This window comes from Sciurus carolinensis, chromosome 2 (genome assembly GCF_902686445.1).
Source record: "Sciurus carolinensis chromosome 2, mSciCar1.2, whole genome shotgun sequence".
Classification (NCBI taxonomy): domain Eukaryota; kingdom Metazoa; phylum Chordata; class Mammalia; order Rodentia; family Sciuridae; genus Sciurus; species Sciurus carolinensis.
In genome coordinates this window covers 21,188,444-21,206,388 of record NC_062214.1, presented here as the reverse complement: position 1 = coordinate 21,206,388, position 17,945 = coordinate 21,188,444, and the positions used below count along the sequence as shown (strand labels likewise).

The 17,945-nt window shown below is 36.3% G+C and overlaps 1 protein-coding gene across 3 annotated transcripts in view; it reads right to left on the bottom strand.

Annotated features, from left to right (window-relative positions):
- The window catches only part of Samhd1 (SAM and HD domain containing deoxynucleoside triphosphate triphosphohydrolase 1), a 44,775-nt gene that overhangs the window by 20,224 nt on the left and 6,606 nt on the right, over positions 1-17,945 (bottom strand). For all 3 annotated transcript variants that reach the window (XM_047538837.1, XM_047538836.1, XM_047538835.1), the window contains 5 exons: positions 16,557-16,629; positions 13,393-13,553; positions 11,047-11,162; positions 8,200-8,270; positions 1,337-1,492 (listed from right to left, as the gene is read on the bottom strand). In XM_047538837.1, coding sequence (XP_047394793.1) covers positions 1,337-1,492; positions 8,200-8,270; positions 11,047-11,162; positions 13,393-13,553; positions 16,557-16,629 — 577 coding nt within the window. The remainder of the gene's footprint in view (positions 1-1,336; positions 1,493-8,199; positions 8,271-11,046; positions 11,163-13,392; positions 13,554-16,556; positions 16,630-17,945) is intronic.

Below are 17,945 nucleotides of genomic sequence, written 5' to 3'. Positions count from 1 at the left end.
CAAATATGATATCTATCTATCTATACATATATATTATATATAAATGAAATGCTAAGGCTTCACAAGTGCCATTGAAAGGGTCTTAATATCATCACACTTCCCCAGACCAGCCACTTTCTTTTTTTCTTGGTTTAAAAGCTTTTTAAAAACCTAAGATTCAGGTTGGGGATGTGGCTCAGTGGTAGAGCACTTACCTAGAGAGCATGAGGGCCTGGGTTCAATTCCTGGAACCACTCCCCACATCCGAAAAAAACAGATTTAATTATGAGCTAGGAAGAATATTCCTTAGATAATAATGCTTGAATTTATGCATTAACATATCATTACTGCAGGGGATGGAAAGATAGTAGACCGAGACAGACAGTATTACCCCATGCATATGTATGATTACATGAATGGTGTGAATCTACACTGTGTACAACCATAGAAATGAAAAGTTGTACCCCATTTGTGTACAATGAATGAATCAAGATGCAGTGTGTAAAAATAAAAAAGATTAATAAATTTTTTTTTTAAATCAATATTTCTCAAATCTAGTTCTAAATGATAGGCACTGCTCAAAAGCTCCCTTTTTGGGGGCAGTGGGAAGACAGGATATTTGCTAAAAAGCTCACCTCTTTATCTTAAATCTTACAAGCAGATTTGCATGTATTTTGAGGTGAAAAACCCTAACCATTTCAATGGGATAATTATTTGCCAACTTCTTTTTTTTTTTTGTATTATTATTATTTTTTTATTGTAAACAAATGGGATACATGTTGTTTCTCTGCCAACTTCTTTTTAATTAAAAAAAAATACAAAAGATCAAAAAGGAAACCAAACTGATTTCCCCCTGAACCAGTTCAACTTTTTCAAGGTCTTTATATACTTAAATATTTCAAATATGGTAACTATAATGGATAAACGAGACACTCTAGCATACTTTTACATTTCCAGACAGAGTTACTTAAGCTTTCTATATAAAATATTTCATACATATTCATTAAAAAGCAATGTATAGGGGCCAGGGAGATATCTCAGTCAGTAGAGTGCTTGCCTTGTAAGCACAAGGCCCTGGGTTCGATCCCCAGCACCCAAAAAAAAAAAAAAAAAAAGCAATGTATATATACATATATGTGGATGTGTATATATCTCAGTTTGGGGGTAACTTCTAAAGAACTCAATTAAGAGATGGGAAGAATACAAATGCCATTTTTTTGTATTAAAGGGCAGAAATATGCAACATATTTTGTCATTTAGTTCTTCTAAAATAGGTAAATGTGTAGTTCTAAAGAAATCAAGAATAGACTAGACAAAAAGTACCAGTCAGCTCAAATTAAGTTGAATACAAACTTACCAAAGAATCTTTTACTGGTGTTTCAGGTGGTCCTATAATTTGTTCCTTGATAAAGCAAATATCTTCCTCAGGGACGAGATCATAGTCTTCCATGACACTTCTGAGTCCATTAGAATTTATAAGATGCTCAAACATTTGAACTGAGCCCTGTTCATGCTAGAAAAAAATCAGGATAATATGGCTTGTTACATAGACTCTAGCCAATGAGTGGCCCTGATTATACAAATTATTCTTTTTTTATTTTTTTTTAGTTGTTGATGAACCTTTGTTTTATTTATTTATATGTGGTGCTGGAAATCAAACCCAGTGCCTCACATATGCCAGGCAAGTGCTCTGCCACTGGGTCACAACCCCAGCCCTACAAATTATTCTAGATCTGAGGTAATTCTAAGTTAAGATTCTACTGCATGTTAATTATGTAGTTTCCAACCAGTCTGTAGGTTTTATCAATACTGTCAATATTTTACTAAACTATAAAACTTTTATAAATCATGTTCATTATTTCATAAATATATTAAATATACTTTATGAGACATAATCATCTGTGGTATCATGAAGAATATTACCAAGTCCTACAGGTGGAATCCTACTTTAAGGACAATCATAAAATTTAGTTCTGTTTTTCATCAGTATTAGAACATGTGAAGTTAAAAGCTGTTCGTATTTCCATCTAGTGGCAAAAAGGAGTAACAGCAACATTATGGGTAAAATCAAGGGTCTCAGATCTCTAAAGTCAAGATCTGGGTCTCAAATCCCCCTCAGTTGGCTCATGTCTGCTCATTCATCTCAATCACTGTAAAGATCAAATGATCCCCCAGAGATATATGTCCTCTTCCACATCTTACAAAAACTGACTCAAGATGAAAATCAAAACCTGAACGACCCCAATAACTTTGTGGGTAGGAGGAAGGGGCTGGGGATTGACCCGTAACCTTCAAAATTAAGTCAAGATACATAATAATTACAAAAGGAAGGAAACTTATAAATTTACAGTAGGGAAATTTGGTTGACACTGCTTTAACTGAGTGGTCAAAGTTAATATCATCAGTAATGGTGCAAGTAGATTTTATGTGCCTCCTGATGTGACACATTAAGAAGGACACATGGCTTCTCTGGCATTCTGTCAGAAATACACAGCCTGACTACATGAAAACTGACATTCCACAAAATAGCTCACCTGCTCTTAAGAAAATGACAAGGTCATGAAAGATAAACACTGAAGAACTAGCTGGGCATGGTAGTGCATGCCTGTAGTAATTCCACCAACCTGGGAGGCCGAGGCAGGAGGATCATGAGTTGAAAGCCAGTCTCAGCAATTTAGTGAGGCCCTAGGCAACTTGGTGAGACCTTGTCTCAAAATAAGATACAAAAAAAAAAAAAAAAAAAGGATGGGGATGTGGCTCAGTGGTAAAGCGTCCCTGGGTTCAATCCCCAGTACCATTAAAAAAAAAAAAAAAATTGAAGAACTGTTCAAGATTAAAAGAAATTAAAGAGAAATGGCAACTAAGTGTAAGATTATTCTGGGAGGGGGGCTTTTTTTGGTACCAGGGTTAATCACTGAGCCACATCCCCAGTCTTTTTGTTTTATTTAGAGATATGGTCTCACTAGGTTGCTCACAGTCTCACTAAATTGCTGAGACTGGTTTTGAACCTGCGCTCCTCTTGCCTCAGCCTCCTGAGTTGCTGGGATTAGAGGCGTGTGCCAAGTGCAAGATTATTCTGTATCCTGAACAAAGGGAAAAAAATTTCCCCTTCTTCTACATGCACAACTGGTGAAATTTTACGGTAAATCTATAAATTAGACAATAATTCTACATCAATACTAATTTCATGACTTTTGATAGCTGTGCCAAAATTATACTCTTGCTTTTAGAAATACCCACTGAAGTATTTGGGAGTGAAAAGTCATGCCCAGGCTGGAGATTGTAGTCAGGCAGAGTTTAATTAGCATGCACAAGGCACTGGGTTGGATCCTCAGTACTGCAAAAACACAAAACAGCTGGGTGCAGTGGCACATGCCTGTAATCCCAGTGGCTTGGGAGGCCAAGGCAGGAGGACTGCAAGTTCAAAACAGCCTCAGAAACTTAGTGAGGCCCTGATCAACTCAATGAGACCCTGTCTCAAAATAAAATACCAAGAAGGTCTGGGGATGTGGCATGGTTAAGCACCCCTGAATTCAATCCCCAGTACCAAAAAAAAAAAAAAAAAATCACATATACAAAACAAAAAGGTATGTCTAGCTAGAAGTGGTGGCGTGTCTGAAATTCCAACTACTTGGGAGGCTGAGGCAAGAAGATCATTTGAGCCTGGGAGTTTCAGACCAGTTTGGCCCTGTCTTTAAAAAAAAAAAAGTATGTCTGCAACTTATTTTCAAATAGTTCAGAAAAACATTTGTGTATAAAAGACAGCATGTTAAAAAGTACAGCAAAACATTAACGTTTGGCAAATCTCAGAAGATAATTCAACTTTTTTGTATGAAATTATGCAAAAATTAAATGTTCAAATAATTCAATCAGGGGCTGTAGCTCAGTGGCAGAGCACCTGCCTTGCATGCATAAAGCACAGAGTTTGATCCTTAGTGCCGCATAAAAATAAAATAAAATAAAGGCATGCTGTCTACTACTACAAAATTTTTAAAAAATTCAATCAGTAATTATAAAAGTATTTCCCTTAAAATCAGTAATAAAACATAGTTGTCTAATATTATCTCTTTTATTTAATATTTTACTGGAAGTCTAAGAAGTATGGAAAAGCAATAAATAAAGTAACCATCCATATTAAATGAAAAAAATTAGATTTCTACTATTTGTTAAGTAACAGTGCCTGTGACACTATTAATTGTTAATACATAACAATTAATTCTATATGAGCTCATAATGAGTAGCAGGGTCCTGGGGTTTCTTTACATTGTCCTTAAGACTAATGAGAAATCAAGTAACTTGTGGGTTGGGAGATGAAGGCCAGGTGTGGTGGTGCACACCTCTAATTCCAGTGACTCAGGGGGCTGAGGCAGGAGGATTGCAAGTTCAAAGCCAAATGCAGCAACTCAGTGAGACCCTGTCTCAAAGTAAAAACTGTAAAAGGCTGGGGATGTGGCTCAATGGTTAAGTGCTCCTTGGTTAAAACTCTGGTGTAGAGAGAGAGAGAGAGAAAGAAAGGAAAACAACAGGTGTGCTAACCCTGAGAATAAACAGGTGGCGAGAAGGCGATCAATTAAGAAAAGCCCCAAGAAGGAAAGATCCATGGGTCTAACTCCTGACAGGGTGCACTGGGATCATTATACAGTTAGGATTTATGGCCATAGGTTTCTCAGTGTATACCAGAAGAGAAATTTCTTTAGTAGGGCAGGCACAGTAAGATGAAATTGTCCTGACGCTGACCCCAGCACCTGCATTAAGATAGGGCTGAGGGCTGGGGTTGTGGCTTAGTGGTAGAGTGCTTGCCTTGCATATGTGAGACACTGGGTTCAATCCTCAGCACCACGTACAACAAATAAATAAACAAAATAAAGTTAAAAAAAATAGGGCTGACTTATAGATGAAGCAAGCACTGAATGAGATGGTCATCGTGATAGTTCCAGAAAGGACCAACCAAGGTTAAAAAAAAAAACCCACCCAAGGTAAAGAAGGAGATAAGCCTCAGACTGGTAAAGATGGCAGAATGTGGACCCAGCTCTTGTGGCAAACATGAAACAGTAGTTTGGAAGTAGCATTAAGTTTCCTTTGTCATACTCTGTTTCAAGACGACTGGCTCTCCTTTCTTGAGAGTGTATTTTGCTTGAATTTTTGTGTCTGCCTTGAAATTCTCTCTCATCGGGACACAAGAACCAAGGTTTGGAGCTTTGGCACCCCGTTGGCCTGTGACACTATTGCATACACAACAATTAATTCTGTATGAGCTAGTGAGTCTTAAATGTGGAAGGCAAATATAAAGAAAAAGACTTGGTAATGGCTGCATAGATCCTATTAGATCCACTCTGCTGGACAAAGCAATCAACTCCCCTCCTTTCTCCTCTCCTCTCCTGAAGCTCTGGGTAATGACCAAAAGCAAGCAGATGTTAGCAAGAGGAGAGTCAACTCTTGGATGAAAAAGACACTAGGCAATATTCCAATTTTATGCTTTTATCATGAGGACACACCCTGAGGCAGCAAAAGTAGTAAGAAACTATCCATTTTACTGGCTCAAAGAACCAGAGTACTTCATAAAAACTTAAAACTTGTTTTCAAAAGGCACCACTAAAAAAAAATCAATTGACAAGCCAGACATTATGAAAAAATATTCACAATACATGTATCTAACAGCATATATAAAAAAAAAAAATTCCCGCTGGGTGTGGAGGCACATGCCTATAGTTTCAACAGCTTGGGAGGCTGAGGCAGGAGGAAAGTTCAAGGCCAGCCTAAGCAATTTAGTGAGGCCCTAAGCAACTTACAGAGTCCTTATCTCAAAAAAATAAATAAAAACTGGAGAATATCATGCTAAGTGAGATAAGCCAATCTCAAAAAACCAAAGGACGAATGATATCGCTAATAAGTGGATGATGACACATAATGGGGGGTGGGAGGGGTTAGTGTTAGGGTTAGAGTTAGGGTTAGGGAGGGGGGCAAGAATGGAGGAAGGAAGGACTGTATAGAAGGAAAAGAGGGGTGGGAGGGGTGGGGGGGAAGGGAAAAAAATAACAGAATGAATCAAACAACATTACCCTACGTAAATTTATGATTACACAAATGGTATGCCTTTACGCCACGTACAAACAGAGAAACAACATGTATCCCATTTGTTTACAATAATAAAAAAAAAGTTAAAAATAAATAAATAAATAAAATAAAAATAAAAATAAAAAAGACTGGGGTATAACTCAGTGGTAAAGTATCCCCAGGTTCAACTCCCAGTACCAAAAAATAAATAAATAAATAAATAAATTCCTACAAATCAATAATAAAAAGTAAACAATAAGACTCTTTTCTTTCCTCTTTCTCTCTTTTTTTTTTTTTCAAACTCAGAATCTCATCCATGTTGGCAAGTAATCTGCCAATGAGTCACACTCCCCAGCACTCAAATCAAAATTTTTAAATGGGTAAAATACTGAATAAACTCTTAAAAAAAAAAAAAAAAAAGATGTAGCAATAACAAAGTGCCAAAAACAAGTTACAGGAAATGGTATTCAACATATATTAGAGAATGCAAACTAAACCACTAAGCTACCATTTGACATTCAGAAGGTCTAATCTGAAAGATTAAAAGTTGGGGTAGGGGCTGGGGTGTAGCTAAGTGCTAGAGTGCTTGCTTAGGATGTACACGGCTCTAGATTCAACATCCAGTACCATAAAATAAATAAAGCAAAAAATGAAAAGTTGGTGAGACTGTAGAACAACGGCAACTTGCAACTTTCACCCATTGCTGAAGGGAGTGAACCTTCACGTTAGAAATCTCTGGGATTTTATTAGAAAGTTAAACATGCTTTTACTATATGGACCAGTTTCTACTCCTAGGTATTTATCTAAAAGAAATGAAAACATATGTTCACAAAATTCTTGTCCAATAAGGTGCATAGTAACCTAATATGTAATAGCCGCAACCTACAAACAATCCGAAGTCCATCAAAAGGAGAAAGTATAAATAAATTGGGACTTGTTCATCTACTGAAATAACTACTCAGCAATAAAGAGATGAACTACTGATGCACACAACATGAACACATATCAAAACCATTTTGTTCAGTAAAGAAGACACAAAGAGTACCTACCATCTGATTCTACTTATATCAAGTCTAAGAACAGAGACAACTAATCTGTTTATGAAAATCAGAAGATGATAGTGGGGAGAGAGGTGAGAATTGATTTTAAAAAGAAATAAGGGCGAAGCTAGGGATGTAGCTCAGTAGTAGAGTATGGGCTTAGCATGTGCAAGGCTCTGGGTTCAATCCCCAGCACCACCACCAAAAATAGACAAAAATGAAAACAAATGAACAACAACAACAACGACAATAACAACAAAACAGGGTGGGGGAGTAAGAGAGTTTTCCTAAAAGATGAAAAAGTATACACTGGTTCAAACTCATTTAAGATCTAGACATATTATATGTGACTTATGTGTCATAGAAAAAAAAATGGTTGACATGTAAGAAGCTTTCAATATATGACAATATCCTTATTTACTCCTGGTTCCAGAAATATAATGTAGTAGAACCTGGGGTAGAGCGGAAAGGTGGGGGTGGGAGGGGTTTGGGGAAGGGGGACAACCCAACTTGATGGCTCAAAAACTGATTCCAGGGCTGGGGCTGTAGCTCAGTGGCAAAGCACTTGCCTAGCACGTACAAGACACTGGGTTCAATCCTTAGCACTGCACAAAAATAAACAAATAAAATAAAGGCACTCTGTCCATTAAAAAAAAAAAAAAAACTGATTCCAAAAATATACATCAGCCTCCAGCAAATGACTAATTATACAATGGTTCATTTAATGTATTTATTGAGACTCGGCTGGTATCGTTACTTCACAGTTATACTAAATGAACAAAAACCGGAGTTGGTCTTTTTTATTTTACAGTAGGTCAACAAAATAGAACATCAAATTGACAACTATGAAACCTGGTTTTCCAGTGCTGGCTCTACCTTTCACAACTTTGTGACTTTTGGCATAGGAGTAGAACTCTAGAGTGTTGAGTTCCTTCACTAGTAAAAAGGGAGATAACAATTCCTTCTTTACAGACTATCTGAAAACCAAGAGAGCACATACCCACGTAAATAAAAGCACCCTGAAAACTACAGTGAGGAAGGATATTACAAACAAGCAGGGAAACCAAGCAGAGACTCTTACTACACAGCCCACTTTGTATGGACTACTGACTGTAAGAATACATACCGTCCATTTCACTTCCGGGCGAGCAAGTGGGATAAATCTCCCATCAAACATATGAGAAAATGGCCCATGACCTTAAAAAACAAAAACAGTCTTAGAACAAGAAAAAATGTTTAAAAGTTGGTAAAAAGTGAATTCTTTTTTTAAAGCATTTTTTTTTAGATGTCGGGAGACCTTTATTTTATTCATTTATTTATATGTGGTGCTAAGGATCGAACCCAGTGCCTCACACATGCTAGGCAAGTGCTCTACCACTGAGCCACAACCCCAGCCCCAAAGTGAATTCTTTTAAAAATCTTTTTAGTTTAACTTAAGTATCAACAGACACTAATAATCTATAAATAAATCATAAAACAGGACAAATGCTTCCTTCCTATTTTCTAAAACAACAGAATTAGAAGCAAAAACCACATAAGAAAGTAAACTCTCACTAAAGAGGTCTCCAGTTGCCAGAGTTTACATAAATCTGATGAAAGGATAATTATGTGTTACCTAAAGGGAATGCTGAGGGCTTATTATTTTTTCACAATAAAATACAAGTTTATTTATTTAGGGCTGGGGATGTAGCTCAGTGGTAGCGGGAGTGCTTTGCATGGATGGGTTCCAACTCCAGCACCAAAATAAGAAACAAGAAAGAAAGAAAAGAAAAAAATTTAATTTGCATCCAAATCATGGGTATTTATTTTACAAGCCAAGTTTTCTGTGTGAAATGCCAAACTGAAAGTTATATTCCTTTTTTCTTTCTTGGATAATGCAATAATCCCCAATTACATTATTTTGAAATATCAAATTTACAGAAAACTTGAAAATTCAGCTCAAAGATTTTTTTCTCTGAACCATCTTAAGTATAATTTTTGTGTATGATATTAACCCTGAATATATTAGTATGCATTTTACATATACAAGGATGTTCTCCTACATAAACATAATACAAAGCATCAAAATAAGAAAATTAATAAAATAAGGAAATTAATAATGAGGCCACTCAAATCTCATACCCTATTCAAGTTTTGCCTAAATAATGTCCTAAAAGGGATGTTAATGCCAAAACTTTTGGAATCTTCAGACTAAGTATTTGTAAATTAAGACAGCAGTTTTAAGACAATCCACTGGGGTGGCAGGAAGATAATATTAGAATTTTATTACTCCCAAAGTTTAAAACATTTAGCTTCATGCAAATTTTATAATATATATTTTACAACAAACATACAAATACTGGGGCTGTATTTTGGCATTTTTACTGGTGATATACATGTTGAAAGTGGAGACCACTAGTTTTTTGTTTTTGTTTTTGTGGTACCAGGGACTAAACCTAGGGACACTTAACCACTGAGTCACATTCCCAGAGCACTTTATTTGTTTAAAATAATTGTTTTAGTTGTCAATGGACCTTTAATTAATTAATTAATTATTTTACATGTGGTGCTGAGGATGGAACCCAGGGCCTCACACATGCCAGGCAAGTGCTCTACCACTGAGCCACAACTGCAGTCCCCAATTTTATTTTTTATTTTGAGACAGGGTCTCTCTAAGTTGTTTAGGGCTGCACTCAGTTGCTGAGACTGGCTTTGAACTTGTGATCCCCCTGCCTCAGCCTCCAAAGTCCCAGGGCTTATAGGCATGTGCCACTGTGCTTGGCACTAGTTTCTAATTCATAAGTGTGTGTGTGGTTTTGTTTGGTTTGGTTTGGTTTTGCAGTGCTGCAGATCAAATCCAGGGCCTTATATAGGCTAGGCAATCACTCTACCATTGAACTACATCCCAGGCCTTCAAATTATTAAACGTGAAACTTTGAAACCACTTATGGAGTTGGGGTGTAACTCGGTGGTAGAGCACTCGCACAAGGCCCTGGGTTCAGTCCCCAGCATTGCGAAAAAAATTGAAACTTTGACATTGTTGGAATTTCTTCAGAAATGAGTTTCTTGGTTACAAAGGGAAATAACTGACCCAATCCTCACCTGTGCATCTCACAGTCTACATATAAAGGCTCATTTACTACCAGGCTCAGACTCCTGGAGACTGGCAAAGGTTTCATAATGATTCTGTCTCTACATATCAAGAATCCATTGAATTTTATCATCTAAGGAGCTGAGAGTATAGCGTAGTGGTAGAGTCTGTGCTTAACATGCACAAAGCCCTGGGTTCAAGCCCTAGCACCAAAAAATAAAAAATTAAAAATATAAAAATCATATAGATGGGCTGGGGATATAGCTCAGTTGGTAGAGTGCTTGCCTTGCAAGCACAAGGCCCTGGGTTCAATCCCCAACACACACACAAAAATCATATAGAAAGGAGACAGATCCTTTAGGTATCTGATGACTGGAAACATGGAACACATAAACTTTCCTGTGATTAAAAAAGGTCAGAGACAGACCCTTTCTCTTTTCTTTGTCAAAGGAAAAGGATGATATTTTTCTACTTGGATTTAAGTGACCACAAACCTCATCTGAGTCAGGGAACAAAAGAAGATTTCTAAATCTGTTCTAGGTATGTGAAGAATAAACTTGACAAAGTATCTAAAGGGAAAAAGAATAAAAAGGGCTGGGGATGTGGCTCAGTGGTTAAGTGTCCCTGGGTTCAATTCGGGCTAACAACAACAAAAAAAAGCCCTTTCATGTGACTTGTAGCAAAGATATTTAACACAGGAAATTCATTCAAAGACTACAAGAAAATAGAATAGCAATGTTTTGCACTTAGGAGTCATGACAGAAAAAAGCAACAGCACATATTATATTAGTGTCAACTAATACACAACTTCCACATTTCCCTTGGTTAGTCTGATTTGAAGTTTCAGAGAGGTGACCTATGTTATGATTTTACATAATAACTTTGGTTGTCTGCATAGCTTACCAAGATCATGACAAAGCCCAGCAATCTGAACACAGAGTATATCTCGCTCACTTATCGGCAGCTCTGGTTGTTTTTCACACAGTGTGCGAACTAGACATCCTGCTAGATACCCCACCCTGTTGAGTATAAAACCAAAAAGTCATTATTTTTTTTTGAAAGATGAGTAACATTTCTGGAACTCAAGAACTTCAATATATCTCCCAATCATTCTAACATGTATTTGCACGGACTTTACAGAATAGTGTAGGAACACACAAAAACAAGAATCCCAAAGGCAGGAGCTCTGCCTCAGAGTCATTAATCATGAGGAAAATGCACAGCAAAACTGGAGTGAGGGCTGGGGAGATAGCTCAGTTGGTAGAGTGCTTGCTTTGCAAGCATAAGGCCCTGGGTTCAAATCAGTACTGCGTGAAAAAATAAAGAAAGAAATAGCCTTTAGAGGGAAGTAAAAGTACATTTACATTAAAAACTTTTTGTGTTTGTGTGGTGCTGGAGATCAAACCCACTGCCTCACATGTGCTAGGCAAAGGCTATATTGATGAGCCATATCCTAGCCCTGTAATACACTTCATCTTCAGTCTGTGAGGTCAACATTATAAAGCCAGAGATTACTGACATTTTAAAAATTGTGTAAAATATATAGAACATAAAATTTACAGTATTAATCATTTTTAAGTGTGTGCAGTTCAGTAGGGTTAAGTATTTTCACATTGTTCTGCAGTTGATTGCCAAACTCTTGATCTTGTAAAACAAACTATATGCCAATTAAACAACAATTCCCCATTTCCCATTTTTCTCAGCCCCTGGTAACTATTCTGTTTTCTGTGTGTGAATTTGACTACTCTAGGTACATCATCTAAGTGAAATCATACAATATTTGTGTTTTTGTGGGTGGCTTTATTCACTTAGCATAATGTCTTTAATATCATTGTATGTGTCAGAATTTCTTTTTTTGTTGTTTTCTTTTTTTGAGATAGAGTCTTGCTATGTTGCTCAGGTTGATTACAAACTCAAGGTCTCAAGAAATCCTCCTGCCTCAGCCTCCCAAGTACTCCTACTATAGGAACACACCATCTTTCTTTTTAAGGCTGAATAATATTCCATTGTTGTTTATCCATTCATTCCTTGATGGACACTTGAATTGCTTCCGCCTCTTGGCTGTTGCAAATATAGTGCTCCTGTGAACATGGGTGTGCAGACCTCTCTTTAGGACCCTACTTTCAGTTCTTTGGGGTATATATGCAAAAGTGGAATTAACTAGATTGTATGACAATTTTTTTTAAATTTCTTTATTTTTTGAGGCACTACCATACTATTTTTCATAGCAAGTACACTACTATGCATTCTCATTAGCAGTGTACAAGGTTTCCAGTTTCTCCACAGGGTCAAAACTTGTTATTTTCCGTTTTTATGAGTTATTTTCTGTTTTTATGATAGTAGCCATCCTAACAGTTGTAGTAGGTAAAAGTGGTGTCTCATTGTGTTTTGTTTTTTTTTTTTTTTTTTGTGGTACTGGGGATTGAGCATCATATCCTCAGTCCTCTAATAGCTATTTCTAAAAAAGAATACAATCTTTTCTTTCCCCTGAACTCTGAGCTCCAGGAGAGAAATAATTCCTATCTTGTTTGTGATTTGGTAGTGTTTGTTAAGTGTTCAAATAATATTTGTTAAAAAATGGATCATAAATACATGTGTTCTGGCTAATTAAAAATGTTATGGAATAGACAGACACACAGAGTAATACACTGGTGAGTAAGGAAAGAAAGTCTGACAACTGTCCAGTTTTTTCTCCCCAAGTCCTTTTGGCTCTACAAGATGGAAAAGCAGACCAAAGATTTGAATTCATGATATGCAATGGAGGTGGCATCTTCTACAAACGTACAAATGCTTTTCTGACTTACGTACCTCCTCATAGGTAAGAAAATTAGTTTCACAGAGTGAATCTGTATAAGACTAAGTATGGACTAAAGGAAAATAAAACAATCAAGTTTACAGAGTGAAACCCATTAATTTATACAATGATTAAATAATTATAATAAAAAAACAGAATTAGTTCTATTGGTAACTAATCTTATTAGCTTTTAAACTATATTTAAATACAAATATTTAGTCCAACTCACCTATCAACAGACACTTTCATTACCTTCTCAGGAAAGATATGAGATAGTTTAAGCCATACATCAAATAAACAAAATATAGCAAGGTAAATCAAAAGTTTCAATTTTCAATAAAATAAGGATATTATTACCATTTTGTAAAACTATTCTCGAAGAGATGAGACAACTATTGATGAGATAGAGGAGGTAATTAAAAGCTGCAAGTTCCCCACTTTCCTTCCCTTCTTACCCTAGACTGTGCTCAAATCGATTGTGTGAAGCTCCTGGAAAAACATAGTAACCGCCTCCCAACTGTTTAATGTATCGAAGACGCTGAAATTGAGGTGTGTCAATAATTCGGATAAGAAGAGGGTGGAGCCCAATGAGGCCATGGATAGGATCATTAATTACCTGAAAAATTATGTTGAAATTAGTAACATTACATAACTCCATCTAAAATTTTTATGCAGCCATTCCTAACTACAGTACAAAGTCAGAGTTATTTAACTATTCAAACAAGAATAATATTAAGGAAAATGACAAGATATTATTACCTTAGACGCCAGGCAGATCAAGTATATTACATCTGGATATATTTTACTTTTTACTAATGGATTCTAATAATGGAAAGATAGGATTTCCATTTTTTCATTAGGTATATGATTTTAATTAAACATATTCAATTAAACAGACCCACTGGACTAGAAGTGTAGCTCAGTGGTAAAGTATTTGCCTAACATGTACAAGACCCTGGGTTTGATCCTCAGCACCACAAAAATCACCCCACACATCTAATATCTCACTTAGATATATATACATTCATTCAGATCATGTGAACCATGCTGCTATGGCCACTGTGTCTAAATTTTTTCTGACTATATCTACATAGTACCCATCACTGAAATCCTTATAAAGAAAGATAAATAGGAAAAAAGAAAAAGTACCTTTACCATATAGATAAGAAATACCCAGGAGAACAATTCTACAGCATTTAAAGATCATTCAGAAATACTTAGTAAAGATAAAATTCACAATTATTCATTTCTTTGAGCTAAAACAGGAGCTTTAAATATAGGTAAAGATTTAATACCCCTATATGCATCTTTAAATAAAGATAAAACTTGGTGGGCATATAGCTCAGTGGTAGAGTGCTTGCCTATCATGCATGAGACTGCAGAATTGATCCCAGCGCTACAAAAAAACAAACCAAAAAAAACCCACAACTTTAGGGGCTGGAGTTGTAGCTCAGTGGTAGAGAGCTTGCCTGGCATGTGTGAGGCCCTGGGTTCAATTCTCAGTACCATGTATAAATAAATAAAATAAAAGTCCAGGGCTGGGGAGATAGCGCAGCTGGTAGAGTGCTTGCCTCGCAAGCACAAGGCCCTGAGTTCAATCCCCAGTACCACAAAAAAAAAAAAAAAAAAAAAAAGTTCATTGACAACTAAAAATACATTAAAAAAATCCCTTTTTTTTTTTTTTTTATGCTACAATTTGTTTATTTTTACATTCATGTACATTGGAGTTATTTCTATCCTTTGGCTAATATAAATAATGATGCTATACATATTCATGTAGAAGTTTCTACATGACATACACAGTTATCCCTTGGTAACCATGGGGTTTGGTTTTAAGACCCACCTCCTACCCTAACCCTGGATACCAAAATCCATGGATGCCTAAGTCCCTTATGCAAAATGGCAAAGTATTTGCATATAAACTAACCACATCTTTCCTCATAGATTGGATCATCTCTAGGTTATTTAAAATACCTAATACAATGTAAATGCTATGTAAATGAGCTGTACTGTGCTGTCTAGGGAATAATGACAAGAAAAAAACTCTGGCCATGTTCCATGCAGATGCATTTTTTCTAAATAGTTTTGATCTGTGGTTGGTTGAATTCACAGATGTGGAGTCCATGGATACAGAGGGCCGCCTGTGTTTTCCTTTGTCTTTGATATGTACTCCAAGAGTAGAATGGCTAGATCTTGTGGTCACTGTGACTACCCCCCATACCTTTTTTGTGTGTGCTAGAGAATGGACCCAGGGCCTCACACATGCTAAGCACAAACCACCAAACTGCACTCTCAAATAACTGCTTTCAAAGATGAGATTCTAGAATAAATAATCTAAAAAGCTATCTAACCGTGACCTTCACACTATTTTAAACTATTCCATAAAGTTCCTTAAAAGTGTACAGAGGATCTGAGGATAGATTGAGTACTTAGCATGTGTAAGGACTTGGGTTTGATCTCTAGCACCAAAAAGAAAAAAAAAAAAAAAAAAGTATATGGAATCCTGGGAGATGAAGAACCCTGGCTGTCTTGTTTACTGATATATTCTCATACTATGTTGCGTGGCAGTCACTAGAAACTCAGACATGTTTTGAACAACCATTGCTGATCTGTTTTTACCATCTAATATATGTTAACATGCTGAACCATTACATTTAAAGTGTACCATGTCAAGCTGGGGAAGTAGTTCAGTGGTAGAGTGCTCTGCACATATACTATGTTAATTAATACACAAAAATACTAATTACGAAAGCTCAATACTATAAAAAAACCTTTAAAGGATCATCTGGCCCCACATTTGAACATATTGCTGGTAAGAAAATTCATTTCCTGTAAAATAAGCTCAAGCCAATTTGCGTGCTGTCAGCTTCAATCAAGGACTAGAATTTATAACTTTATGAGACAAGCTGATGTTTGTTGAGTAACCATAATCTGTAAATATTTGAAAATCATAGTGATCTATTCTTTCCTCCCAAACAAGATCAATGTAACCATTGTAAATGAGAATTTATTTTATTCTTAAAGATCATGAAAGAAAAATTCTATACTTTATTTTTAATTCATATAAAGGCCTAAAAGCCTTCAACATTAATTTTTCAGGTTGTAATAATCATCTTTAAAATATTTATTTCACTCAAAGTTAAAAGAAATTTAAGCTACTTATAAAAATCAGTAAAAAGTATTTAACTTGGTTAATATATACATATTTTCATGTCAGAATGCATAGGGAATGCTTTTTCAAGTTTTTATACTTTTTTTTTTCCAGACAGGTTCTTGCTAAATTGCCAGACTGGCCTTGAACTTGTGATCCTTCTACTTCAACCCTCCCAAATAGTTAGAATTCCAGGTATGTATCATTGTGTCCAGCTCTTACTCTTAGTAATTATTATTTTAGCTAGGCGAAGTGGTTCACATCAGTAATCCCAGCTACTCAAGAGATGAGGCAGGAGGATCACAAGCTCAAGGTCAGCTGGGGCAACTTAGCGAGACCCAGTCTCAAAATAAAAGGACACAAAAGGGCTGAGGCTATAGCTCAATGGAAGGGACCCCCAAATTCAGTCCCATCATAGGGGTGTGCATGGGGGAACTCGAGGACAGTATGTACTCACATTCCTCTTACCTTCATTGCCTCAAAATGAACTTTACTCAATCGTTGGATACAATTAAGCAGCTTCTTCCTCTCCACCAAGGATCTAAAATTACAAGATAAATAAATTTACCATCATTTGCTTAATAACCCTAGGAGTATACAGTAGCATATAATCAACTCCAGATTAGCTATACTGTTGATAGATTAGATAGGAGGGAACCATCAATAAGTCAGACATACTCCTAGGAACTCCCTTCTTTGCTCTTCAATTCAGAGAAGTTCCTATTGACTCAAGGGAGGCCTGCCCCAGGGTTCTGCCTTGATCCCCCTCCCTCTTGGCAAACTCAGACTTTATTTAGCATCTCTACAGAATATTTAGTTATATTTTGAATGTATTTTAACCATACTGAAGTCAATCCATCTTCATAATCCTGGACTGGTTTATGAGCACCAGGTATGACCCAAATATTATGAAGGTTCTAGCTTTATTTATATCCATCTTTCATTGTCTTTAATCCATCAAAACACTTCAGTTTATAGAAATGATTTAATAGGTATTAAATGTGAATAGCTCCAAATCTTGTTATGCCCTGCTTTATTTACAATTACTCATCATCCAGGCCTACTGGCCTCCTCCCTGGTTCAATAAAACATCAGAGCATCAATAAAACAGCAGACAAGGGATTAGTTACTTATCTAATAGCTAATCAGATTAAAAATAAACAAACAAACAAAAAAAACTTTTGCTGAAACTCCTAGATGGACTTAAGTCAGAAGCACCACTTTGGCCTCTATGCTATACCCCGAGACCCACGGCAACAATGAACTTGAGAATGATTTCTTAGCTGTACTCAGGTGGCACCTGCCTGTAAACCCTGACACTTGGGGAGGATGAGGCAGAAGGATGGTGATTTTGAGGTCAACCTGGGCAATTCAGTAAAAATAAAAATAAAAAAGGATTGAAATACAACTCAGTGGCAGAACATCTGCCTAGCAAGTGCAAGGCCTTAATTCAATTCCCCCATGCTGCAAAACAGAACTAATAATAATAACAATAATAATAATAATAATAATAATAATAGCAATAATGATTTTCTTGGGATGTGTAGAGGCGTTGTCACAGCTTATAAATGACTGAAGCAGCACTCTTGTGTTTTACTATCCCCTTTCCTCCTCGTCATTTTGACATAATAAGTACAGCACAAAATCAGGTTTCAGGAAGTACTTACAGATGGGCTAAAACTGACTCGGGTTGAGGGTTGTCACACAGTTGACAAATACCAGACCTAAACTATCCTCACTTCTGCCCAATATTTTCCTGAACTGATACTCAGCATTCATCACTTAGTTAAAACCCCAAAAGAAACTATTTATAAGGAAACCACTGATGAAAATATAGGAAAATAACCATGAAAAACC